Source organism: Anser anser (genome assembly GCF_964211835.1).
Source record: "Anser anser genome assembly, chromosome: 8".
Taxonomy (NCBI): domain Eukaryota; kingdom Metazoa; phylum Chordata; class Aves; order Anseriformes; family Anatidae; genus Anser; species Anser anser.
In genome coordinates, this window is record NC_139728.1 from 27,723,952 (window position 1) to 27,750,345 (window position 26,394).

At 47.1% G+C, this 26,394-nt stretch overlaps 1 protein-coding gene across 6 annotated transcripts in view; it reads right to left on the reverse strand.

Annotated features, from left to right (window-relative positions):
• The window catches only part of FYB2 (FYN binding protein 2), a 25,459-nt gene extending 3,961 nt beyond the window's left edge, over positions 1-21,498 (reverse strand). The window contains exons 1-20 of one of the 6 annotated variants that reach the window (XM_083846660.1): positions 21,087-21,498; positions 19,458-19,511; positions 17,230-17,929; positions 16,089-16,274; positions 15,008-15,041; positions 12,667-12,755; positions 11,915-11,943; positions 10,641-10,672; positions 9,692-9,776; positions 9,202-9,355; positions 7,358-7,475; positions 7,213-7,256; positions 6,842-6,911; positions 4,776-4,856; positions 3,738-3,766; positions 3,022-3,082; positions 2,370-2,462; positions 711-792; positions 258-414; positions 68-101 (exon numbers count right to left, since the gene is read on the reverse strand). In XM_083846660.1, coding sequence (XP_083702786.1) covers positions 68-101; positions 258-414; positions 711-792; positions 2,370-2,462; positions 3,022-3,082; positions 3,738-3,766; positions 4,776-4,856; positions 6,842-6,911; positions 7,213-7,256; positions 7,358-7,475; positions 9,202-9,355; positions 9,692-9,776; positions 10,641-10,672; positions 11,915-11,943; positions 12,667-12,755; positions 15,008-15,041; positions 16,089-16,274; positions 17,230-17,671 — 1,820 coding nt within the window. In that variant the 5' untranslated portion in view covers positions 17,672-17,929; positions 19,458-19,511; positions 21,087-21,498. Of the gene's footprint in view, positions 1-67; positions 102-257; positions 415-710; positions 793-2,369; positions 2,463-3,021; positions 3,083-3,737; positions 3,767-4,775; positions 4,857-6,841; positions 6,912-7,212; positions 7,257-7,357; positions 7,476-9,201; positions 9,356-9,691; positions 9,777-10,640; positions 10,673-11,914; positions 11,944-12,666; positions 12,756-15,007; positions 15,042-16,088; positions 16,275-17,229; positions 17,930-19,457; positions 19,512-20,657; positions 20,935-20,965 lie in introns of those variants that run through there. The other 5 variants (XM_083846658.1, XM_083846659.1, XM_083846657.1 and 2 more) reach the window with 5 other exon arrangements.
• Positions 21,499-26,394: the final 4,896 nt, after the last annotated feature.

Below are 26,394 nucleotides of genomic sequence, written 5' to 3' on the forward strand. Positions count from 1 at the left end.
TAGATCTCAAATATCCACACAGAGGGAGAAGAAAACATGCATCACAATAAATAGAACCCAATTTTACCTGAAGTTTAAATGCTCCACTAGAACATACCCATCTGAGAAAAGGAAAAAAAGAAGCAAATCAGTAAACTCCTGAGCAAATACTGTGGCAATGGCTATGCACAAAGCACATAATATCTGATAAGCCAATTTGCTCCTTAAAACTAGATTGAAAGATGACCACTCATACCAGAGAGTTTTTGCAAACTTACATCTGCCCTCCGAATTGCGGCATATCACTGCATTGCCCTCCGTGACATCGATCACATCCAGCTGCTCGCCAGCTGTGAGCGGGAGATCAGCTCTCCTCTTACTGGGGACAGAGCACTCAGCAGTCGCGGTGTTGATGACACTGATCTCCTTATCGTACTGCAGGAAGGCAAGGAAAGCACACATCATCCTACAGGCATGTGTGATGTCTTCAAGGGCAGCAGGGAGGGATGGAGGGAACAGATTGCGAGGCTTTGTTTGGGGCTGGAGAGGGGGGAAAAGCCCGACAACATCCCTGGTGGAGATGCTGGATGAGGGGAGAACACAGCAGGCCAGGTGGATTTCTCTCCCAGCATGGCTAAGGACCAACAACTTTTCACTGTGCAACTCTTAAGCATGACAAACATCTGCTTTCCTCCTATGGCACAGATAAGGCTCGAAAAAGACTCACATACCAGAAACATTTCTCTAAAAATCTTCTCTTCTTTTTCCATCTTCTTGCTTTTTTCTTCATTGTTCTTGATTTTGAGGATACTTCTGCACCAAGAGAAACATGCGCTCAACATCATTTCAATATCCTCTGGCACTGGGAGACAGCAGGAAATGTGACCCAGAGCCTTGCTCCAGGTTTGTCTGCAATGAACGCTTGCAAGACCAAAGCACATCCTTCATACTGCTATTTTTCATAAACAGATGAATATGCAACTCATATTTATTGGTGAGCATAACTTGAGCCATTTGGTATCTCCATTTGGAACAAGTGTTCTCACTGTAAACGGCAGGAGAACAAATAAACACTTTATCAAGGGTTTCAAATCAATTGTGGCTTTGTAGAAGACAATTGACTTTTCCCCAGCAATTTGTCTCCTGTTTTTATTTATATTCAAACACAAAGGGTCCCCAGGTAACTTTTATCATGAGCCGTTAATGAAAGCAGGGCTCAACACAGCCCTGCAGGTTTGTGTTGCTTTTTTAGCACATAGAGGAGAATGTCACCAAAGCAGAAGTTTATAAGGCACTATAAAATGAAAGACAAGCTCTTACAACCAAGTTAAGGGGAGCAAAGGCCATGGATATGGAGATGGCACTCTTTCTGGTTTATACCTGGGGTTACAGCTGTGACATTCATTTTAAAACTAAGACGGTGGGGAAAAAACACTTGCAATAAATTATTCACACTTGGCTAACTTTCATGATTTTAATTTTAAGAGGAAGTGGAAACAAGAGCTGAAATTAGGAACTTCTAAACAGTTAAGAAACTTGCCATTGGCAGCCTCAGCTCGCAGGACCTGCGCTCTCTAAGGAACAGATGAAATCGCATCGGCTTCCTGATATTCCCTACAATTATACACATGACTTCGCACAACACAACAAGCAGTGTTTTAGCAACCCCATGCAGGAACTCTGTGGTAAGAACCCAGAAAGTATATCACTGATTTCCATTTGTTTGAAGTCGTAGGGGCTGGGCCATGAAAAGCTCATTGCCGTGCATGTTTTTCTGATCTAAAAGGGAAATGAAATTGCCTGCTTCCATGTGAGGTTTTGCAGCACCAGTAACAAAGTTTTATCTTCAATTTTATGTGCACAAATGGTACAGCAAGAGGCAATGTGATAAACATTGCTGGGGAAAAAAAAAAAAGACCCAAGAAATCAACACTTTAAATAAGGGCAAGGGGGACATGTGGGTGATTACTATGCTGTGTATGGGTCTTCAAATACAATGGTCTTGCCAAAACAGCAATGGCTGATGTATGGAGATGAAATATTTAATCATGGCACAATGAGGGAAGGAAGGGGGCTGAGCACAGCAGAAAAGCAGCCCAATACATAGCAAGGAACACCTTTTTGTCTCAGCTAAGTGGGAAGACCACATACAACTGTCAAGGTATCCCCCACTTGCACACAACTCAGATCCAAGAATTTGTTTTGCCTTCAAAGTACTTTCCATAAAGTTTCCAAAACCTGGGTTCAAAGGAAAAGGACCCTGGAGCAGCAGCCAATGTTTGCTTAAGCAAGGGCATCCTGCTCCTGCAAGTGACTTAAGAGAACCGCATCACGACACACCCTGTACAAAGTCAGACAACAAGGGAAAAACACTTAATGCAAGTAAAGACCTGTCCACATCGTCGCTGCTTTTCCTTCGGTCCTTCTCGTCTCTTGACACCAGGAATTTTGGCATCCAGGTTTTGTACTTGTCATCCTTCTCCCTGACAGGAGGGAGGGGAAAGAGCCACACAAATTGAGGTTTTGCAGCAGGACACGTCCCCTCCCCGAACCCGCGTTGGTACAAAGCCGCGATTTTTCCCTCTGCCTCCCCCCACGACTCCCACCCAGATGCAAGCATGTGGTGCGCTTTGTACCAGCACACGCTGCCGCTGTGATCATCTGGCAGCCAGGCACCGAGACATGCTGTTCCTATTAAAAGTAATTTTTCTGACAAGGAGCTTGCCAGGACCGCGCTGATTATCGGCTCTGAGAGCTAGGCTTTTCCTTCCTTAGGAAAACTATCTGAGTTTTGCTGCGCGGCAGCGAGCAGCTCTCCCCTTTTCACATCTCTGGCACTAACTACGTCACGTCAAAGAAACATTTTTGGGGGATGTTTCTTGCCAAATTAAACACACAAGAAGAGTACATCTGGACTGTCTCCAGAGGAGCAGGTCCTGCCCAGCTCATGACCCTCAGTGCCTCACAGTCCAGCATGGTCCCCAGGCTCACACCAAGGGCCCCATCTCCTTGGCCACCCCCTGGAGAGGGCCTGCTCCTCACCTTGGCTCTCTCTGCCCCGCCTCGACGTCATCGTACACCGTGTCCTCCTGGGAGACATTCGCTGGCACCCAAACGCAGCAGAGACAATTGGGAAATGTCATTCTGAGTCTAGCACTCAATGAAATTTATTGCAGAGGGGACCTGGGGATGCTGTAAGCCACACAATCCAAAGGGGCAAAGCCGAGGTGAAAGGAAGAGCCTCACGGCTCCATAAACCAGCCAAAACTCCAGCACAAGGCAAGATGCTGGGGTTTGCCACATGTGTTTGTGGGCAGTTTTCTACCCTAAGGACACGGGGTGTTTGCTCCAGCACCCTCCCATGGTGGGGAGAGTTGGTGTGCCCATCCCACTTACAGAGGGCACAACCCTGTCCCTCCAGCAGGCAGTTAGTGCCTGATCAGCAGTGAAACTTTGCAGAGAGCTGCTGGAGAGCAATGGCCGTGGTTCAGCATGGACTGCTTCCCACATTGCCTTCCAAGATATATCCAAATATGCAGGATCTTAAGACTACCAAAACTGCAAAACTACCAAAAAATAAACAAAACCCCAACCCTCAACTGCAGCACAAGCCTATATTAAGCCTTCAAATTAACACTGCCACATTACATGATTTTCAGATGGGCACAATGTGTAAAGTTGATTCCCCATTGTGCAACACATTTCCCTCTTCATACACACACACATTCCCAAGAGCCAGATACATGCAAGTTGCTTACCTAAATTTGGTACTGAAATGGAAAACAATCTGAGGAGAGAAAGAGGCTTTTAGAAACAGGCTTTCACATCATCATCACCAAAAAAGCCATGAGCACCGACAAGCCAGTGGCATGCCATGCTTGCTGCTGAGGCAATGCAGGGCAGCTCTGGGTGCATGGCATCCCTGACACCAACAGCTTTTGCCAAAATGCCATCCCTTGCTAATTAATCATCTCCATCCTCTGGCAGCAACAAGAGCCATGTGTTCAAAGAACGGGTTGTGAAAGGTCTACAGTGCATCCAGACAGCAGCCTTACTCGGACAAAAGAGGAAAGGAAGAAAAAATAACCTGGAATTTCCAAAGTAATAAGAAAAAGTAGCGTTTTTCAGTCTTTGCCCTACATCGTGCACAAGGTGAGGTGCACTCTGGCAGAGGTGGAGGACAGGCTCTACAGGCATCTACTGCACACTTGGGGAAAAGCTGAAGGAGTTTTTCCATGGACACTTAACCACGGTTTTAAATACTCAAATAAGAATACCTGAAAATGTATTATAGGAAGTTATACAATATTCTCTCTCATTTTGCTGCTCCCTTGTTAGACTACAGACTCAACTGTAAACCTAAACAGCAGATGCTGCTGCCAGCTTGACTACAAATGGTATTTTGGAAGAAAACACTCAGCCCTGAAGGACCACATCAGCAAGCCTTTGACTAACAGGTCCAGGCAGCAGGTATCATGTTTCTATGTTCCCTTGAGCAGCTGCAACATGCTGAGGTATCGGAAAGGTAAAAAGGGCAGCAGAAAGCCTGAGAAAATTTGGATGCTGCTCTAGGACCAGCTCCTGCAGATCTCTGATGCCAGAGAAGCTGCACAGATGGGCCACTGTCCACATCTGCCGTAACAGCTCCTAATGAGTTGGCAGAAGCACTTTGGGTGTTGTTTTTCAGGTAAAGATGTACACACTCCTTACTTCTAGTCCTCCTGATCTCAAACTGTTGCAGATACAGCTGCTCAGGTTTGGAGGGGGAAAGGGCTGGACAACCAATGTTTCCTTACCTTAAGTTTTCCTTAAACCTGATATTCAGTTTCAATTTCTCTATCTTAAAGAGATTTCCAAATCTCTTTTGTCTTTCCAATCTGTCCAAAACAGAAAAGATTGTAAATTAGAGAGGCACTAGGCACTGAAGTATACGAGGTGCAATATTCACCGCCCCTGAGATCCCAAAGCAGGTAGAGGAGAGTCAGCGGACCTTAGGCCTCACTTCAGCAATATCATTTAAGCTTATCGTTATCCTTAATAGCATCATGTGGATGAATGATGGTTTCAATGAGATAGTCAAAGATGCAGCGAAAGGTGACTAATTACAAAGTCCAAGCTCAAATCTTTTGCCTAGCTTTGAACTTTTCTGTGTTGACTGTAGTTAAAATAAAAAAGAGAAGTCCCTCCCTGTCCTTCCCTGACCCAGCAGCTGCAGACTGGTCCAGATGCATTTAGAGTAAAAACTCCTGATGAAAGGGACAACAATTCCCCAGCGGCACACAACGCACATTAAAGGAGGACATCCAGAAGACTGGTCTGTGCCACCCTTCATCACACATTTCTGTCATGTACGCCCTTCAGAAAGACGTTCCACTGCACACACACCTCTCTGGAGCTTACAAGAGGCTGCAAAGCTACGGTGATTTTCTATTACTCTATGTGCAAAGAACCAAGATCCTCACATGGGGGACATTACCCACGCACAAGTGCTATTAAAAATAATTCACGTATGTGTTAGCACAGCTAATCCTGCATGAGGGAATCAATAGAAAGGTTTTGTAGAGTGGTTTGGGGGTTAAGATACTGAGCTCTGAACCCCATGAATTTGGGCACAGCCCCAGCTCTGTTGAATAATTCCTTTGCAACAATTCTTTGCATAATTCCAGCAAGATGCTCTGCTCCTTCATTATCCCATGAATTAGAAGAGTTTAATTTCTCCTACTGTTGCACACCCATGTACACAGAGGTGCAGGACAGGCATGGGGAAGGAGCAAGAGTTGGAGCTCCCTGCAGGCAGTCCAGGGATGGGATGCAGACACCAGCACATCTGGCTGGAGACACTTGTGCACCTCCACCACACAACTCCCGCGGACAATCAGCAGAGAAGTGATGCTGTCACCTCTAAATAACTGCCCAGTCACTTCCAGGGTTTCAAGTTTCCTATACTTTTTCCCCCTCTCTGACAGGGGCAGGCTTTACATGCATGCCTAAGCTAGACTTGAATCCAGATGCACGCCAGTATGAGTCCCACGTCCATAAGGGAAAAGCAGATGTACAGAAACACCTTATTATTCCTCCCACACTGCTCCTTAGAAGAGAGCCACCAGATGCACTCGAAGTAATTGTGTGCAGCATCCGCAGCCCATATGCCGTTCCCAAAGGCTGTCTCTATTTCTTACAAAGGGACGCAGGAAATCTGCAAGGGCAGGGAACCATACAAAGCTAATAAGTAAAAACACAACTAACTTCAAGCTTCAACATTTGGGAAGCTCAGGCAGTGTGTAAACCTGAGGCTGCAAAACTCATTGCTTTTATAACACACCCTCTGGAAGCAAACATCATGAGAAGCCCTGTAAAAAAAAAAAAGAGGAGGTTGCAAGTAACTTAGAGCATATCAGCTGCAGGCATTAGCTCACAGCCTGGACTCCTTTCAGCTTTCCATCCTTCTGTGATCTGAAATGTCAGAATTTTGTCCCTTTTTATGGGGACAATGTCCCCGTTTGTCCCTTGAGCATTACCTCGTTGGGCACACAGAGAGGTGCCATTTCTCAGCTACAGCTGAACAATGCTTTTGCCCAAGAGGGGAGCAAGACTTTGTGCTAGCAGGGGTCTGTAAGGGGTGCACTTCCAGTGGATAGAGAATGCTACAAGCTCTCATAGGAAGGCCTTGCTGCTAAGAGTTAATTTTGTTAACTGGTTTTTGTTCCCTAAGTGTCAGCCAAAGGGGAAAGACAGAGGAAGCAGGGCAGAAACCCACACATACAACAATTTTCCTGGAGTTGCATTAGGAAAACAAGGCTTCCAGCCAGTACCTGGCATGTGAGATCAAGTTTGAAATACAGGCTAATAAATTGCAACTTACTCCTCTTTTGCTGGATTATCACCCCCGATCTCAACATCTTCATATGTTTCTTCGCAGTTGCTTCCTGAAACTTAAAACCAAGGCATGCCATTATCACAAACCACGTTCAGTAGCGGTGAGGTGAGTTTTGCTGGACAAATTGCATCCAGGCCATTACATGTTACCCTAACAGAGGCTTCAAAGTTGCTCAAATGAGTTCCATGCTAGACACGTGTATTGCTCCCCACTGGTTTTAATGGGAATTGAGAGCAACCAGGCCCAAGGAGACACTATAGATGTTGAAAGTTAAATGAAGGTATTCACGTCATCTACCAGGCACCAGCCCAAATTAAAAGCAGCCCTGTTTGAACTACCCCATGTGCTGCACTTACTGCTGCCTGAAGCAGATGGACTCGAGACATCTGATGCATGGCTGCTAGAAGACAAGACAGAAGTATTACTTGGGGTTTTACTGCAGCCTAGTTTATAAAACACATTTCATTTCAGCCATTGGGATGAGCCCCTGTCCATACTCACAGTCTATCCTGCAGTCCTTCAACATCATCGTACACATCCTCTGGTGTCGGCAGAGTGTTTTGGCTCAAGGCTGTTTCTTCTTCACCTGGTTTTGGAGCACCAACATACATGTAGTGTGCTGGAAACAAGAAAGGATTTTTTGTTTGGGAGCTTTTCCGAGCAACTTCTCTCAAGGCAAGGACAGCTGTTGAAGATGGCAGTTGGAGTCCAGAAAAGTCTCTGCTCTGAGCTACTTTCAGAAGAACTTTAAAATATCGTAAGTTTTAAGACTTTAGAAAAAAAAATTAAGCTACAAGTTTTGAAATATTTCAGGTTTTAAAAAAATAAAATATCCATCAGTATTCTCAGTTGTAGCAGCTTTGAGCCAATTCCTCCTTGACTGAAAACATCCCAAGGGACTATTCACAGATGTTTGCAGGTGTGGTTAAAGGGAAGGCTTAGCATGGCTGCTAGAGCTGCTGAGACCCAAACAACGGGCCAGTCCTTCGGGAATCCACCTGTAAATCAACAAGTTGGAAAGGAGATGAGGAGGGAGAGCCTCCCAGAAAAGTTTTCCACCAGGGGATGGAAACAAAGCATGAGAGCTGCACCTCACGAGGTTAGATTATTAGATTATTACTGGAGGACTCTGTTCCGTGGCAATATTAAATCCTTAATGAAGTTAAAAGAAGAAGTGGAATAATATAGAAATATAGCCACAAAAATAACAGCAGATAGTGTTCCTAAATGAACATAGGTCCATGCAATAGGTCTCACCAGAAGCATGTAGCACCACAATATGCCCTAGTTAATGACATAAATTCCTGCAAAACATTCAGGGCCCAGAGAGCAACTCTCCTTGAAGAGGAGAAGGATGGGGGTTGAGGGAACACCAGTTCTCAGAGTCAGCCCCTCTGGTGGAGCAATAGCAGGAGGCCCACCATGAGTACTTCTAAAAAAAAAAAAAATCCCACCAGAATTTGCCTCCAGCCATCCAAAGGTCAAGCAAACCAGAAACACCGCTTACAAAAACAGACACCAACCAAACCAGAAAATGTCTATGAGGTAATTCAAAATTAAAAAGAAACAAATCCCCAGAACCACACCAATAACGACCACAGCCACAGCCGATTTGCACTTTCTCCGTCACACCCCTGTTCTGTCCACATTGCCCAGCAGAGTTGCTTTTCTCTCCTGCACCTCTGAAATCCTGCCATAGCACACTAACGGTTTGCAGAGGCAGGGTCGAGCCTTAGCAGAACGCAGCTCACGCACACTTACACCTGAAGCTGCGAAGCAGCATTGACAGAGGAGACGTGGCTGGGTATAACTGCAGCTCAGGTGCGTGTCACCAGCTCTGGATGCTATCTCAGAGCACCTTGAGAGGAGGAGCCCAAGGTCAGATGCCGTAACCGTACAAGAAGGCTCGCTGGAGCCACTGAGAGGCTAGAGCAAGGAATCATCATCCATCTTAATAAGAGACAGGGGGAGACGCCAGGCTCTCATCCTGCTCACGTGTGTTTCTACCACAAACGCCGGCCAAACCCTCTTCTGAGACTCAATAAATTATGAGAAGCAGAGGAGATGGATTTCAGCTCTCTCGGATAAGGGCAATCTGCTAGAAAAACAAACACCTCGGTTTGAGTTATGCAGATGGTTAACCAACTTAGGAAGCTATTTGCAAAGCCAAAATAAATGATTCAGACCAGAGTATAAATGTGCATGCAACCTTTTGCCCTGGTTTAACTAAATTGGTTCAAGAGTTTCATCCAAATTTAACATCTTTTCCCATATGGAAGAGACATTTGGGCAACAGATGGGACCGAGGATTGAGGAAACACTCAACAGCCAACTGAGATACTCACAGGGCTCTGCTCTGTCTTTTGCCAGCCCCTGTGGGGTAGGATGCTTTGCAGGCTGGGTACTGGTCACATCTTGCTTCATATGCAGCACCTTCATCCCACCTCTACCATCTTCCCTGGTTTGGCTGCTGAGAGATACGTATTCGTTTCCACCTGCCTGAGATCAGACATCTGGTTCAGTGGATACAGCCTTCAGAAACAGCTTTCTGATATAAGTTAATATAATATATAAGAATATGTTATCCTTCTGTGGACTTAGAAGGGTTTCACACCCTTTTTCCATCAGGGATTTCTGGTAGATGCACGTGCTGCTTGGCAGCATTACAGGCCTTTCAGGCAGTGCCAGTTGGGCAATGGGCAAGCAAAGGAGAAGACCAAAAAAAACAGGTGATCAAAGAATCAAATATTTCAAGTGTTTCATGAACAAAAGGAGGGTAGGAGGAGAAGAAATAACCTCCAGTAATTATTAAAATCAGTCTTAAGTATATGATACCTTGAATACTTTCTTTACTTCCTGCTTCACTCTTTCAAGACTTGGTTTTTCCTCTTTTTCATCCTCTATTATCTCTCTCCCAGGACTGAAAATTTCAGAAATGAGAGAGATCTCAGAAAAGATATACTTTAGTAAAGTCACCAACAAACATGTTGCTTTATGACTGTGCCACAATAAGCAGCTCATTTTCCCTCTGAATGGGGTAGGTGGCATAAACACCACCGGTACTGTCAGGACAAATCCAAATCTAAAGGCCACTGGTTACTTGGAAAACAAAAACAAACTAAGATGACTGTTTTCTAGTAACATCAATGGAGCAGCTAGATCCACTTGCCAGAGGTGGTACTTGGCTCACGAGACTTGCTCCTTGCTATATTAATTGCAGTTTAGGGAAGGAGATACAGCAACAGAGGCAGCACATGATACTTTTTTTTTTTTTACACAGCATCGTATTTCCCAAAGAAGTGATACCATTTTTTCATGTGTTTCTTCAACTCCCACCAAAAAAAAAAAAAAAAGAAACACTTCAGCTAATGACAGTAATTAAACACTGCCAGGAGTTTGAAATGTGCCATTTACAGGGTGAAATTTGGCGTGGACCTTGCCTTACCACACAATTTTGGAGCTGGAACTGGGCCTCCCAGTCTGAGAACTCAATGCCTCTCCCTTCTTACACTGAAAGAGTTCAGGTTTCAATACGAAAAGACAATTTTTTTGGATTTATTTTTTTTTGTGCCAGAAGAAAGAGACAACCCCCTCAACCAACTCTTTATAATGAAAAAAACTGAGAAACGTTGAGTGCTGATGCAGAAGGGCTTGATCATCTACATTGTACTGGTCATGAAATTTATGAAATTTCATTTTATTTCCTGAGTGCTACAATATCGTAACCCTAACCTGGGTTAGTTGTGGGGTTAGAAGAAGCCTGGGAGAATGGAAAGGAAATTACCTGGATTTGCCAAAGAGAAAATTCTTCTGTTTCTAGAATAAAGAAGAGGAAAGCTTTCAGGCACTCTGCTTTTTGCAGCAGTCAAACTTTTATGCAAGACCTCAACTGTCAGCTAGTATTTAAAGCAATATTTCTTTAGAGAACCCAGAAGCATTTAATGTTTGGAATAGTCATCATACAAGGATGTTTTCTCTACTTGCAGGACAGGGGATACACGTATTGACAAACTATATAGAAATAACGTAACAGTGCAAGGGATCAGGCCAATGAAGCTACTGGTCAGAAATACAGCAATTACAGGCTGGAGAGCTTACAGCAGAGGAGGAATGTTTTTTTATTACTTAAAGATTTCCAACCTTCCATAAAATAAGACTACAGATGAGCCAGAGAACCTCTCTGCAAATCATGCACAGATAAGTGCATTTGGAAGCCTACGCTGTTTCCTGGACAATTTGATTGCTTTGCAAGTCAGTATTTGAAAGTGGAGTTTGACCTTTTCCAAAAAGTAGTTTCCCCTCTTTTAACAGAGGCAGAACTGACACCCAATTGTCCCCTGCCACGAGGGGACTTGCTCTCTCAACCCAGTTACCCACCACGAGCTATAGGTTCTGCTGTGCAGCCACGCTGGGCTTCCATGGGGACACCTGCAGCAATCCCTTCCCTGCACCACCCTGCAGGATACCTCCCCTGCCAAGGTGAGCTGCCACCAGTTTTGTAGCCAGGGTAAAATGAGAAGCGTTGGGTCATAGCAGCAGAGATCCCTGCAGCAGAGTACGAGAACCCATGTGGTCATCCCCACAAACATTGCCCTCACATATGAGCCAAAGCTCAAAGAACGCTGCTGTGACAAAGAAGCTAGCTCATTTTTGCTTTTATGCCTTCACAGAGGGATTGCTAGCACCAGCTTGCCTTTGGCAGGAGTTTCCAGAGCAATTCAGTGGATTTTGCCTTCAAGAATTTATGATCTTGATACTGGTGCTTGACATTTACTTGGTCTCCTACCAATGTCCAGATGGCGTTACCACTTCCTTACGTGATTGCAGAGGAAGTCAAGGGAACTGATTCTCACCTTGACTGTATTTGGAAATCTCATTAATCTTCATGTCCCCTCTGTATTTTCTTATTTATTCTTTGAGAGTCTTCACAGACATCACACATACAGAAATACCCAGCATATAAGAAATATGAATATTAAAAACTTCTAAAGTAGGAAAACACAGGATGCATGGTTCAGCCAAACCTGAAAGGTCAAAACAGGCTGCGAAGAGACTTACCTTCTGATCTTGAGGCTCTACCTTCAGTACTAGAAAAGATATTTTTGAACTGGTATTAGTTGTTAGTAAACATTAAATCACTGTACTCTAAGTTGCAATCCCCAGATTTAGCCCATATGCTCAACATCCAGGCACATATTCACCACGTTATACTGCCTAGGGTCCTTGAATTTGTTGTTTAGTGATGGCTAATGTTATGGGCACTGCAGCATCAAGTTGGACTGGCCGCAATTTTCACAGTCCTCGGGGCAAACCCAAGAGTGTCATGGTGGGTCTCCCCAAGGAGGGTGCTTTGTTCCCATTCCAATGGGAGGTTAAAAACAAACAAACAAACAAAATCAAGGCAGAAACTAACTTCCCCTCAAAGTGGCAAATATTAAAAAAAGCAAAAGCAGAGCACTGACAACTCTGATAGAGAAAATTATACTGAGAAGTAGTAGTGATGGAAGAGGAGATGGAAGAGAACCTTATACTGAAAGCCCCCATTGCCAAGACGACACTTAGACCTACTTCACTATCTTCTTCCCTTTCAGCATCTCACCACCAAAATGCTAACTTATTTTCTGGTCAGTGTCCCAGAGTCCTCATACCCTGCCAGCATACAGAGGGACAATGCAGGCAGTCATCTTTGTTCAGCCCAACCAACATGCAACTGCTTTTTTTTCCGCTGAAGAAGAGATAATATTGCCTTTTTTCAAGGCTCTTTCCCAGACAGCATGTGATTCCTTTAACAGTCTAGTCTTGCAAAGTACCTTCAATGACACACGAGGTTGTGGTGTCCCCAGACTGATTCGGGTACATCAGGGTTTCTTCGCAATTATGCTGCTCTTCAAGTTGAGCACTGAGAGGATGAGAGAAAAGAGAGAAGAAATTTTTTTCTGGCCTTTTTAGAAGTCTGAAAAAAAAATGTATTCATCTTAAGGACAAGAACTTCAAGTGCTTTGATACCGAGCCTACAAGAAAGCAAAGTGAAATCAAGAATTCCTCAGAGGGAGAGGAGACCTGTGCACAACGTGGGACTCAGCTGAGCCTCCCCACGACCCCACACTGCCACAGCTTTTCCTTTAGGAGGTCATGCTGTAGGTACAGAGCTTGAAGCACATCAGGGGACTTCACACTGGGATTATGGTCCTCTGCCTACAGTGATCCCTCAAGGAGAAACAGAACAAAAAGCCTATGGAAATCTGAGTGTAACAATTTTCAAGCTTTCTGCAACTCCTTAAATAATAACAACAATCCCATTGCATTGTCCAGCAGGCTGTTTCTCACTTAGAGAAACAGGCAGGAAAAACAACACTTATCAGTGGGTACATACAAAGGTCCTGCTCCTGACCTGAAGTGACGGGCTCCATGCTGGCACAGTGCCCAGCCCCACACCACACAGCCTCAATATTAGGATTCCCAGCCCAGACCCTCTCTCCTCAACCTCTTTTTTTCCTTTTCCTCCTGCAGAAATTCAAATTAGCACCATTTGGAAATGAGTGCAGAGAGAAACACAAGTCCTCTCAGGGCACCCAGGTAAAGCCAGGTTGTTTCATACAAATGACTTAAAAAAAATAATAATACAGAGAGTGGGGGAAAGAGCCTCTTCCAACCCCATCCACCTGGGAAACAGTAGGAGAAGGAAAGCTCAGCTCATTTGTTTGGGTGGCCATGAGGCAATCCCCTGGGTGGGCAGGGTGGCGAGAGAGCATCAGGAAGAGCTGCAGCAAGAACTGCATGGGATATCTGTTAACACCAAGTTAACATAAAGCTCAGGGAGGGGTTGACTTCCCTTGAATCACCCTGCTGCCACAACTGAGCTCCAACAGAGAAAGAACCAGGTAGTCTCTGCAAACTGCAGCAAGAGGAACAAAGAACTCAAGGTGCATTTTGACAGTCATGAAGTCAGAGTGAGAAACGACAGATAAAGTTGGGCAGAAACTTGCGCTGACACCAAAGGATTCCCTGGTCAGGAAGAACCCTGGCCCTTCACCTCCCCAACCCAGCCCTGGGGTAAAATAACATCCTGGGAGCTTGGCTGGGCACCAGACCGTGGTCGGTAAGCACCATAGTGCTCCACCAGACCTGAAACACAGCTGGGCAGGTGGATCCCTGCCTGTTTATCCCCAAACAAGGAGCTGGAGCCCAGGATTAGGTGCCCCAAGCAACAACACCAGGGGCTTTGAGGGACTGGTTTTTATTACAGGTGAGGCTCCCAGCTCTGGGATTCAGGGAGGAAAATTTCTCCCAGTATTTGCTGTTACGTAATTAATTCATTTCCCCATTTACTACATGGTTAATATTTAACAAGTGACCTATTGTAAAGGCCATATCACAAGTACGAGAGAAAGATTGCTAATCTTGATGTAATGAACTACTGGGACAGCTTCATTGTGGTGCATGACAGTTATTGGGCTGGTTATTTTTTGACCAGTTCTCTTTTGACAAGTAAAGGCTGAAAGTTAATCAAAACACAGGCCCGTCCTGGCAGGAACACCTCACGATGTGAAAAGCACAACTGTCTGCATTGTTTGCTGCCAGAGCTCATTGTTTGGGCGCTGAAGGTACGTTAAGAATTTGTCTCTTTTTCCTCTAGTCTAGCCATTCTGTTTCCCATTTTCACAGTATGTTCATGCATCCCACACATATAGGTTCATATGCCTGTCCAAAACAGGTATATGAACACTTCCCTACAAACCAACATCTCTTTGTTACAGAACCAGAACCACCTTACGACCCCTCACGACAAGTCAGAGGCATACCAGAAGAAGCCAGGATCCCCTAGCACACCAAAACAATCACGTCTGAGATTTTTGAGCTGTTTCATACACGGCCACGCCAGAAGCTGAACTGACCAGCTCACATCACCCAGCGAACAGTTTCGGATGGCCGCTCAATAAAAGTCTCGCCTGGGCATCTGGAGGCGGCTGGAGCTGGAGGGCTGGGGCAGGGGCAGGCCTTGCTGCACAAACACACAGCAGGGCTGCTGCCAAAACCCCAACACCTGCCGGCTACGCTGGGGTTTTGTTTCTGCAACAGCTCTCAAAAGCATCACCTCGCCGAAAACCTCAGCGGGTGAGAGGGAGCAAGGTGCCCCCACCGCGTGCTCACCTTTCGGGGATCAGGTAATCCTCGTCTTCAGCAGCTGCACACAAACACACAGAAGATTAGCCTTTGGAGGCAACAGCATCCTGCAGAAAAGCGGCTGCAGGGATGGAGAGGTGCGATGGGGAGGCCTTTCCTCCAGGCAGCACGCAGAGACGGGCATGAAATAGGATTGCCAGCAGATGTGGCTATGTTAATGTCATTATTTCGTGTTTCCAGGCAACAGTCTCAGTCCTTCCAGAGATCAATAGTTGAGCAATATTGATAGGGCACGCAGATGATGACATATAAATAACTAGTTTCCTCCGTGCCATTTACATGTTTAGAAAAGGCAAGAACATTAGAGAAGAGTTTCAGTGAAAATCTCTCTGCCTGTGACTCTTACTAAGCCCAGAGCAGAGCAACAAGCACAGGCTCAGTAAGCCAACAAGATTTTAGCTGAGCCCTTCTTAGAAATGCAGCTCCCTTTGAATTCAGCAAAAGTTGTGCCTACAGATCTGGCTGTAATTAAGCCTGTATCTATAAAGAAACAGCATTTAGCAGCTTAATAAGCAGGCCAAAATATTCTATTATGCAACATCAATAGGGTTTTATTATGGGAAACTGAACTCTTGCATTTCTTGATGTTGGAACGTTTAACGACATTGCCCTCTGTTGTATTTAAAACATAAGGGGGGGGGATTAGCAGACTGGTTTCTACCGATTTTATTGTGCCTTCCCACAGCCGTGTGCTCCAGAGCGAAGGCATTTCGCGTTGAAGTGGGGTGATAAAGATCAGCTCGCAGCGCCGGCAGCTGCTGCGGTTTTACGGCCAGTTGCAAAGCGCTCGCAATGGATCTGCAGCTGGAAGGGAGGCAGGTTTCTGCACGGGGGATGGCGCCCAACGTGGAACACTAGATCCCTTCCCCAGATTAAGGGTAAAAAGTGTTTGTGTTGCCAATGATGGGCTCTTTCTAATATTTGAGGAGGATGTGAGAAATGAGCTACGAACCCTCATTTCCACATGCCTTATAGATGCCAATAAACTGTACATTTTTATTCATTTTCTGCAGGGCTGGTTTGGGGAGAAAGACTAGAAATCTCTTACTTGTTTCATTTCCTCTGTGGACTGAAGGCACCATGCTTCGGAAAGAGCTGAGATCAACGCTCGGGGGTCTCGGGGGCTTCTTGGGGGCAGGACCCAGGGATGCAGCTGAAGGAAGGGGTTTCACCTTTGGCGGCTTGCTGCCCAACCTCATTCCCACTCCCAGCTGGCACAGGGGAGGCTCTGGCTCTGCTCCGGGGAACCACAAGCACAGGCACAATTACCCCTCCTTGCAGCACAAATCTACCCAGCATCATTAGTTGCTACACTGACATTTCTCACCACCGCTGCTTCGTCCTAAGGTCAGCATCCCCGTAACACAAGGGGCTCTTACTGTGCTACCAGAATAGAAAAGTGGAGAGAAATGACCACTTTTAGAGATTTCTACAACATTAGCTATGCCAGGGCCTCGACTCTCAACAGCTCCCTTCCTCTTGAATATAAAATACTAGCCTAAATTTCTGTACTGATAACACTTTAATCTGCTAGGATTTAGGGCTGTGGCTGTTTTCAATACCCAGCCCAAGTGGGGTGGCTTTCCAGAATAAATAAGGACTCAATCTTGCAGTGCCCTGCTGCTCAGCAAGACGTTGGCCGGGGGAACCTCGCAGCATTCACCTCCCCTTTCTGCAAGAAATACTGCAAGGAGAGCATGCTCTCCTTGCTCACATGGGACCTTTTTTGTAAAGCTGGGAGAGTACAGAGACTTCAGGCTTAAGCCACTTTAATTTGAACTAGACTATCTTTGCAGGAAAGAAAATCCTTTGTACGTCTGTGTGAAAACCAAACAGCAGGCTGTAGTCATGTTTACCTTGCAGTAGGCCAAGACAGACCTAAATAAGATGCTCCCCCTTTTTCACACTTTATTCTGCTTTCAAAAATGTGTCAATTTCTTAGAGCGGGGTTTTGAAAAGTGCAGTGGAGACAGGGAACCCTCCTTTATCTCCAGGACCTCCAAGGAGGAATGGGAGCACGCCAACAAGCCAGCTAACACCACACTTTGAGGGGCCCAACTTGTTCTTGCCTTCCTCTCTAACCTGTTGTGCTGTACCCTGCAGATTCAGAACACCTCTACACGCTCACATATATATATATATACACATATATATTTATATATATATAGTAAGATTATAGCTTACTATACCTTTATGGCGTTCAGGTTGCAACGTGGTTGCTGCAGTGCTCTCAGCAGATCTCCCATCTCCCCTGACATCCTGGGGAGAAGACAGCCCGAGGCTACGCAGAGCATCCTTCCTCTGGGATGAAGCAGGCTGGCTTCCAGCTGGTCGCACCCTGCTGCTGTCCAGCACGGTGGGAGCATGCATCGCCCTCTGCTCCGGGCGAGGGTTCACGTACAAGTTCATCGCCCGCTGGGCTGGGCGCACTGTGCTTGCTTTCTCCCCACAGGATAAAGTGTTTTCCCACATCTGCAGGGCATGGTGGAAAGATTTGGAGAGTGGAGCATCCTCAGGGGCTGGTCCTTGCTGGTCAGTGTAACAGGGCGGTGGAGGCTTCTGAGAGCCAATCTTGGGGGAGCTCAGCCCTTTCTCCAAGACATTTCCTTTGCGCTCTTTGTTCCTCCCCATCGGCTCCGTGCGATCCAGCTTGGCCCACCGGGTGAGAGTGGAGGGCTGGGAGGCAGGACAGAGAGGTTCATCCTTGGGTTTGGGTACGAGCACTTCTCTCTTACTCACAGGCACGGGGCTGGACACGCCGCTGCCTCCAGAGCCTGGTTTGGGTGCGATTTTGGGGGGAGGCTTCTGGCATGGCTGCACCGGCTTGTTGGCAAGGTTGGAGTCGTTCTGAAATTTTGCTCGGAGGGCTTTGAAATCAGTCACACCTTCCTGGGTGGGGGAAGAAAGGAGAGCACAAAACATCTGCTTTTAGAGGCAATTTATGTGATTGTTTCAGAGAAAAAGAGGCTTCAGACTCCGAAAGGCTGGTGAAAATTTTAAAGCAGGAGAGCAGAATTAGGTCATTGGAGTGATCCTCAGGATCACAAATCGTTGCTGAGAAAGGTGAAAGAGCAGAGACAGGGCTAAAGCTCTGGAGCTGAGCATGAAAATGCAACAAGCAGAGCCAGGGGGACCAGCAGAGGTGGCTCCTGCACCCCGATGTGGCCCATTGCTGGAGCATCGCCCTTGGGAGGTTTTGGCAAATGCCAAAATGAATGTCAGAGCTTCCCGATGGAGTTGCTGCAGTACTGCCTGTGCAGCAGGGCAGGAAGGCTGAGCCTTGCCTTCTGTACCCAAGCATCAGCTGCAGGAGAGGCCATCCCCTGCCTCCTCCAGAAAACTCCACCACCAGGAGAGAAGCATCCTGGGTCCGGATAACCCCTGGGACAAAACCTCCTTCCTCCACCATGCTGATTCAGCTCAGCATCCCCCATCACTCTCCAGACCCTGCTCCCCTTGCTGTTGTTCCTACCCCGTGACACAGAGGACATACAAACTACCCATGTGGCACACAAGGACAGCAAGAGCATCTCCTGGTCTGGGCGATGAACTCTGGCTAAGACACTCGATTCCTCTCCCATACAGCCACCAGTTCTGAAGTTATATGTGATTTTGAATAAATGAATAAAAATCAGTGATACCACACTTTGAAAGGGCAATTAAAGAACATTTTGTTCACCCCTTTCTCCCCAGACATCTCGCTGTCCCGTTACAGAAAGGAGACCCCAGTTTTTGGCTGCAATGCTGGAGCATAAACTCAGCCCCAAAATGAACTAAAGAGAAAATATGAAGAAAAATTTATGAGCTACTTAAGTCCTTGAACTGCTCTATAACTTTTTATATGCCATGATTACATTAGGTGCACTACTCTGGCAGCTTAGTTCAGTGCTGAGAACTGTAAGGCTTCACGAGAACCTGTCTAATGAGGAAATTGGAAAAAATTATCTGGGACAGAACTTCGTTATTCTGAAAAAAGCCCCAGCCTTAAGTGTTAAGGCAGAACAGATGAATAGCATACTGAGGTTTTATTGCATTTAATTGCACGATTTATTAAACACTGACAATTTCTCTTGAATAACCCCTTTCACTAACTTTATTACTTTCACAGGGTAGTGCATGATGTAAAGAGCCAGCCCTTGGGGGAGAGGTTTGAATTGCTCCAATTATATTTCATATTAGTGGTCAGCAGTGTGATGCCGTGTAAGCTGCCCAGACAGCCTAATCTAGCAGAGAGCCTACGGGGAATGGGAATTTTCAGAAGCATACGGAGGATGAATCAGGTTTAAAACAAATCCCACGTGTCTCAGATCCCTCCAGTGATGCCAGACAGGAAATAAAGCAGCGCAGTGCCCTAATGCGATTGCACCAAGCTTTTGCACGTGCTGCAGCAACAGTTGAAGAGTTCAGCGCTGTTTACCTCTCCTTACTGATTTCCTTTTGTTTCTGTAACACGTAGTTCCCCGTCAGTGCCCTTGGAGATAAAGAAAGCAAAAGAAGAAATATCTGCGTGTCTCAGCGTGCCCAGCACCGCAAGCAAGGTGAAACAGGATTTTTGGCTGGGTACTTGCTGGGGCAGACAGGGCTGCTGAGAGCCCCCTGGCTGGCACCTTGGATTGCTCAGAGGTGGATTCAAGGCTCCCTTTTTCCCCTTCGGCTTGTTATTGCTCTCGCCTTGAAATGGCAGCTTCAAACCACTCGTGTAATTAACAGGAAGACAATCTGTGCTTAATGCGCCCGCGGCGCCCTTCAGTGCAAGAGTTCTCCCCATTTTGCAGCCACCTGGGATATTCATGCCAGTGCCACGAGCAGAGCCAGGAGGGACACAGACAGCCAGGTGCCCCAAACCTCCTGGTAGCAGCAGGGGCTGCAGGGATGCTCGGCATAAATCGCACCCCAGCCCTGACACCACCTCCCTCCCCACAAAGCTCATGCAGCCCCCAGCTGAGGTTAGCACGGTCCTCTGATGTGCATCGAGTTCTCCAGGTCTCGGCGGGGTGTTTTTCCCAGCTCTGCCTGGAGCCAGCTCAGGGAGATGAGCCCTGGAAGCCCCTTGCCCGGCCCAGGGCACTTGTCAAGTCCCGGCCCCCAGCCCAGGGAGGCACTGCACAGCGGGGCCAGGCACCCAGCTGTAAATTAGAGCGGTCAGCAAAGTAGGGAGAAGCCACCCATAAATTTAAAGGACTGGCAAAAGCTCACAGCATGCGTTACAGCTACATCTGGCCAAATAATTCACCAGGAATAATAACGCACTTGGCAAAAGAGCATGCAAGATGAGAGAGAGAGAGAGAATCAAAAAGAAACAAACTTTTCCTGGCCGGAAAGCTACAAGCATTATGGAGTCAGGGGACAGCTAAACTTTCCATATTTTCTCCCTATAAATAAAGTACTCTTCTAACATTAATATCATGCTAGGAAGCAGAATAAAGCTCAGCCTAGGGCTTCAGTATGGACACCTTTCTGAGAGAGCAGCAGCTGGAGGTCTGTGCTGTTATAAGGGCTGTCCAAAAGGAGCCTGAGCTCTCAATACCTTTCTGCTTTTCTAGAAATAATCGACAGAGGAAGAGAAACCATACTGAAGACAGGGACAGGAAGGACTGCTCGCTCCCTCCTGACGTGCCTCTGTTTTCCTCCCCTCTCTCGATCATCAAGGGAGTTCCCGCGGGTGAATGTGTAACCGGCGCTGCCCTCTGCCCACACACATCTGCCGGCTACTCATTAACTCACCAGTTTCTCCTAAAAAAAAATTAGGAAAATTAAAAATCCACTTCTATTTTCAGTAAATTAAGAGGCAGCCACTGCCGCTCATCTCAGAGCGGTGGGGAAGAAGCCTAGCACCAGCAGCCCCTCAGTGCCCGCTTTGGGGCAGGAAAACATCCCCAGGTGGCCCCACAGAGAGCAGAACAGCTCTGGGAGCATTCATCTCACCAGGAGGATGAGCTTCCACCTGCAGCCTGAGCCTATAAATGTGTGGAGGGGAGCCAAGCAGCAAGCGTTTCATGCAGCTCAGCCCCTGCTGTGGCAGAAGGGAGAAGCCCGCGGGAGTTACCACATCCATGGCTTTGCTCTTCAGTGCCAGCGTCACCCATCCGGCCCCGCAGTGCCCTCCTGCCTCCTGCTCCGTCACCCTTCCTGCTGCCCGGCGAGGCGGAGCGAGCCCGAAACACACCTGGGTCACGGCTCTGCCCCCGGGGTGGGGAGAGCCTCACCTGGGCTCAGCCCTTCCCTCCTGCTTATCTTATCAGCCCTCCAGCTGGAGGGAGGTTTTGCCTTTTTTGCAAGCCAGGGATTGAACTGTCACAAGTCCTCTGCCCAGGTTTTGGTTTCAGCTTCATTCCCACCGCTGGTGGAAGAGGCTCGCAGCCCAGCTGGAGGTGTGGAGGGGGTGGCCAGCAGCATCGCACGCAGCCCCTAACCTATAAAATACAAGAGCCCTGATCCGACCCTTGCTCCCCATGCTCATTGTGGTCTCTCCCCAGGTGATGCCCGTCCCACTGCATCCACCCAGCCTGAGCTGGGGAGCTCGCAGGGATTAAAGCAGGCATTTCCCCAGAGGGCCCAAATGTTTGCTTCATCTCTAGATAGCAGAGTCCAGCAAAAACTATTGTCCTTGCTGAAGTCTGCACTTGTTCCCTGGTGAAGCTGTTCCTTGATGTCCAACAGGCATGCCTGCTAAATCTGAGCACACAAAGCTTTTCCCATCACTGGATGTTTTGGTCCTGGAGAAGAGACTGAAAGGATCTGTCCAAACACTGATCCCGTGCTTTTGCAGAGCACATCTCCCAGGAAAAGCAAGGCTGCTGAACTTGGCAGGAAGAAAACCACAGGGATTCCTCTTTCTCTCCATAACTGATCAGACTTATTTGGTCTTTCTTCTGTAGAGCAGAGAGACAGCAGCAGCATGAAAACCTAGCTGGGCAGTACTGGGAGGTGGGTGCCAATAGGGCTTGCCCTGGTAGGGATTCATCAGCATCCTGAGCAATGATCACCTCTCTCATGCTGTCCCTACTCCCGTGTACTGGGACACAGCACCTCTCTCATAGACTGTCCCCAAGGATCTGCCTGGAAAAGAAGCCCTGCAGCATCAGGAGGCCTTGTGGTTGCAGGAAAACATGTCTGTGATGTGTGGGACCTGCTGGCAGAGCGTGTGTCTGGCGTCTCAGGCATCTGAAATTTCTTTTCAATGATTTGAGGGTAATTGGGGCGATACATGGCTTGTGGATGGGCATTGCCTCTCTGCAGGTGAGCATCAAGCCTTGCCCAAGCACTCATACCGCCCCAGGGAGCAGGACTGATGCTCTCCCAGCCTCACCTGACCCTGCCTTTCAGAGCCAAGCTTGCTGAGAGCTGGAAAAAATAATAAAAAATATAAATTAAAAAAGGGGGAAAAACGAAAAAAAAAGAAGGAAAATAAAAGACTTGGTCATTGGAGACATGACTCAAAGCATGAGTCTCGCTCCTGGCCACATGAAAGCCCTGCTGCTGCGTGGTGGTCTCGGAGAAGAAAAAGGGGGTCCCGCCGAGCCGCGCGCCGGCAGGGAAGTCCCCCAGGCCCAGCCTGGAGTCGTGGCATGACCAGAATGAATGGTGGCTTTGTGCACAGGGGCTGGGGAGGATTTACGAGCCGCCCAGTGCTATGAACGCGGACCCTGAATTAAAGCAGTGTTGGAGAACAGGGAGGTTGTGACTTCGGAGCTGGGGTCCTACGGAAAGGGACAGGGCAGTATCCTCCTCGCGGCCTCTAAAAGAAATAAAGACAAGCCAAAAGTGTCTCTAAAACAAGTGTTTGGTGAGTGCTAGCCCTGGTGGGACCCCTGCTTGCCTCACCTCATTCAAAAGCAGCCCTGGGGCTGCCATGAATCGCTCTGGGTCATAATAACTGTGGCGGAGCTCCGGGCGGCCACGGTGCTGCGCACTTCAAGCAGCGCCCAGGGGGAGCCAGCTCTGCTCGTCTCCTCCAGGCTCAGTCACCTAACGGGCCACGAGGCACCACGAGCTTCCTTGGAGAACCTGGGCAGAAAATCAGGACTTAAACTTATTAAATATATAAATATATATATATATTTATTCTTATTATTTTTTGCAGTGATTGAATAGCATCTTATATACACACCTCAGTCCAAGGGCTGCAAGCATGGCATTCATCAGACTTATTTTCCCTTCTTTATTCTTTTCAGCTACTTTGTGATCAATAAAATTTATTGTATGTTACAGGTATATTATCCAGGTCCAGGGCAGTCCTTTTTCTGGATTTCCCAAGTCTTACCGTAGACTAGCCACAACAGAAAACCTTGGGAGTATCGCTTACCCCAATCTTTCACGCTTTCAGAAAGGGGATTGGTGTGCCTGGTGAAGCCTAGGGAAATTTTAGGACAAGCCAGCCTTCTTTTGAAGACACCTAGATTGCAGCATTAGCTGTGACGTATCACTGGAAACAGAGCGGGGACGAAATGTTATTGGCAGGGGAGAGCCTGATGAGATTTTTTTCCCATGTCACAGCTGGCAGGGGTGGGCAGGAGACAGAAACGGCTGGCCTGGGGTGGAAATGCTCTGGGGCAGAAGGGACCCACTGGTCGGGGACAGAAGGGACCCTGCAGCCCACGGAGCTGCAAGCCCCCCCGTGTGCAGGGATGCTGCCCCCGGACCAGGATGCCCATCTCCAAACGCAGAGAAATGGGCACAAGCGGCTCTCAGGGCACAGTCCCGTTCTGGGGGGGTGCTTGTATCTGTGTTGGGGGGGTTGCAGCCCAGCTTTTGCCTAATTCTGCCGGGCCCCTGACCCCCGTTCTGCACTCTCCAGCTTTTTCTGCCCGCAGCGGTACCGCAGGGCTCCAGCAGAGGGGGAGCGAGCACCGCCTGTGCCCTGCCTGCTGCTCCCCAGGAGCAGAGCTGGGGGATGAAGCCCTCTTCCAAATCCCAGAGCAGTGCTGATGTCTCCGGTTTTGCTGCAGAATATAAAGCCCTTTTCTTAATCTAAGCCTTTCTCTCGAAGGTATCTGCTCCGGGACTTTGATTTTGAAGCTCGGAGATGAAGACCCGGAGAACCAGCCTTGCTGCCATGGCAAAACAAGTTATTTTATCTAGCTCCTGTGCAGGGAAAACTCACTGGCACTTGTGGAGGGGATGAACTGAGGAAGCCCATGTGTGCTGTGAAAGCAGGTGTGAAATGGCAGGATTTCCAAGGGCAGAGCTCCAATCACTGGGCACAATTCCTTGATCTTGCCTTACCAAACATTTCTGTAACCTCTGTACTTTGCAACCATCCCTATATTAAAGAAAAAAAGGTGCTACCCCCGAAAGAAAGGCTGTCTGCCCAGAGAGCAAACAGCACGTGTCAGGTGGCAGCCACATCGCCTAGTGCATGACAGGAGGGACCTGGGGTACAGCACTGCGGGTACAGTGCACAGGATGGGGTAAAATAGAGCAGCACTCTGTAGTTAGATGGGGTTAGAAGGGTTTTTGGTGAGGAGCTGCAAGTCTTCTAATCAAATATTAGCTGTGGAGAGTTCTTTGGTGGCAAGACAAAGAGCTTTGCAATGGTCACAAAGTGCCTGATGCAAATTCCCACCCAGATTTGCCACTGACTCCTCTCACACCTGCTCCCAGCCCCAATTTCCCCGCTACCGACTGGCCCCCAGTCTCCATCCCACTGCCCATCCTCCTGAAGGTGACTGCGCAGCTATCGGCAGCATCACCAGCGTTTCAAGCCAGAGGTTCAGAGTTAATTCAGGTTTAGAGGCAAGGATCCAACACGCATTTTAGACAAGTTCAATTCATAATGTTATAAATGGAACCATAACTTTTATATATACCGCTTTTGGAACATAACACCTTTGAGAAAGGTTCTTTAATTTCACCTCTAATGTGGTGTGCATCGCTTGCAGCTTAAATCTCTCACATGCCTCCCCCCCGAACGACTTCACCCATCAGTGCGAAATTGTTGATGTGCCTGATTGCACAAACCGGCTCAGCCTTTTATCTGGGAGACAGTCCACAAATATCTTTCATTATATATATGGTGTGCTTCTGATGCTGCTATCAGAAAAGATATAATGCTTCTCCAGTCCTGCTGGATGCTGAGGAGGCATTTGACTGCAATGCAGCCATTTATATCAAAGGACGGCAGAAGTTTGGACTGAAGACAGACCAGACAGACAGCAGGGGAGGCTCCCTCCTTGGGGACGGTGGAATTGTCCCCACCAGATCTCTGTAAGCATTGCTAAGACCCTTCTTTATTGTTCTTAGTGACATGCAGGGGGGGTACAACGTGTAACAGGAGGTAATGGTGGGTACCGCCTTAGGCCAGTTTCAATCCCCTGCTTTTCTCCCAGGTAAAAGCAATTTAGGCCTAATATTAAAAATAATAATAATAAATTAAAACCTTAGTTGAGTTCTTCTTGCATAGGCGAAGAAAGGAGGACTTTCTGAACCCATCTGAAGTACATTAGTAGGTAAGGGACTGCATTAACATACTCCTGAAGGTCACAAAAAGGCAGTTTTCATTTCATCTCACTACAGAGTTTACCCATGTGATACATTTCTTCCTGTTTAGTGCAGACAAGCTCCAGGGTCATTCTAAACTTTAATTACATTAAAATAACACAGTAAGAGGTCCTTTTATTTTGATAATTTACAATACCGGCTATTGAAACGAGCTTCACATTAATTTGGGAAATACACAAAGTGACACTTCTATCCCAGTCTTTTGTGGGCAGAGAACAATTCACTGTCCGCTTAATAGCTGTAATAGCCCAAGACCAGATTTTCCTACAATAATTACACTTTCTCTCAGATTTATTGAGGTTCAAGTTTCCAGTTGTCTGCTGGGAACGCTTCATTTATGCATGAAGTATCTCAGCCCTCTTCAGCAGAAGAAAAGCAGGGAGACATGGAGGCTTGTTCAAATACAAAAGTCTCCATAGATATCTTTTTTTTCTATTTTAACTAACTAATAATAACGTTACAGAGTCCTTCTGCACTTTTGTTCCTGCCCAGAAGCCCTCAGGGGGGATTTTGAAGGCTATGTGCAACCCTACGTGCAAGTGGTTTTCCAATGGCTGTTTTTTCCCTTTTTTTCAACACGTGAAAAATAATATCCTAAAAATCCTTATCTTGTGGCTATTCTCTTAATAATATACAACCCATGGTGTTTTGCTTTGTATGGTGTTATTTTCTCATACCCGTGCACCTGCACATCCACTACTTCTGCATTGAGGTCCCAGCCTGCTAAAAGCGTTAAAGCCACCACCCATGGACAGGTTCACACAGCAGCTGGGATAGGACACAATTTCAGAGTGAGGGGGCATCTTCCTCATCCCAAACCAGTTTTAAAAATGAGGGTTTAGATCCCCAAGTTG